At 61.3% G+C, this 553-nt stretch overlaps 1 protein-coding gene across 1 annotated transcript in view; it reads left to right on the top strand.

Annotated features, from left to right (window-relative positions):
* LOC102036002 (ryanodine receptor 1-like) overlaps window positions 1-553 on the top strand; it is a gene marked incomplete at its 5' end in the record, with an annotated part of 38,091 nt that overhangs the window by 6,423 nt on the left and 31,115 nt on the right. Inside the window, one exon of the mRNA XM_014311470.1 lies at window positions 238-325. Coding sequence (XP_014166945.1) covers window positions 238-325 — 88 coding nt within the window. The remainder of the gene's footprint in view (window positions 1-237; window positions 326-553) is intronic.

Raw genomic sequence — 553 nt, 5'->3', positions numbered from 1 at the left:
TGTTTGTGGTGGGTTTCGGGGTTCAGATGGTTTTGGGGTCTCCCCTCACCTCAGACTGGGGGGACTTGGGGGATTTTGGGGTTCCCCACTTTGGGGTGTGACCCCAGAACAGGCTGAGGTTTTGGGGTCCCCCCTCATCCTGAGCCGCCTGGAGTTGGGGGTGCTGGATTTGTGGGTAGGGGGGCTTTGAGGAGGGCTCAGAGATTTGGGGGTGCTGATTTTTTGGGGCGTCCCCAGGACGCTGCTGGCCCTGGGCTGCCACGTGGGGATGGCGGACGAGAAGGCTGAGGAGAACCTGAAGAAGATCAAACTGCCCAAAACGTGGGTCTGGGGAAACTGGGGGTCCCAGTTTGGGGGGGCTGGGAGGGGTTGGGGGGTCCCAGTTTGGGAGGGTGGTCTCTGTAGGGGATCCCAGTTTGGGGTCCTTCAAAGAAAGTCCCAGTTTGGGGGTGTCCCAGTTTGAGGACCATTGAGGTTTGATGGGTTCTCTGTGAGTTGGGGGTCCCGGGGTGCCCCGTGGGGGTCCCACAGGTGTCCCACAGGTGTGTCCCCC

Source organism: Geospiza fortis, unplaced genomic scaffold (genome assembly GCF_000277835.1).
Source record: "Geospiza fortis unplaced genomic scaffold, GeoFor_1.0 scaffold1758, whole genome shotgun sequence".
NCBI classification, from domain to species: domain Eukaryota; kingdom Metazoa; phylum Chordata; class Aves; order Passeriformes; family Thraupidae; genus Geospiza; species Geospiza fortis.
The sequence above is the reverse complement of the archived record's forward strand: the minus strand, read 5'-3'. Positions and strand labels throughout refer to the sequence as shown.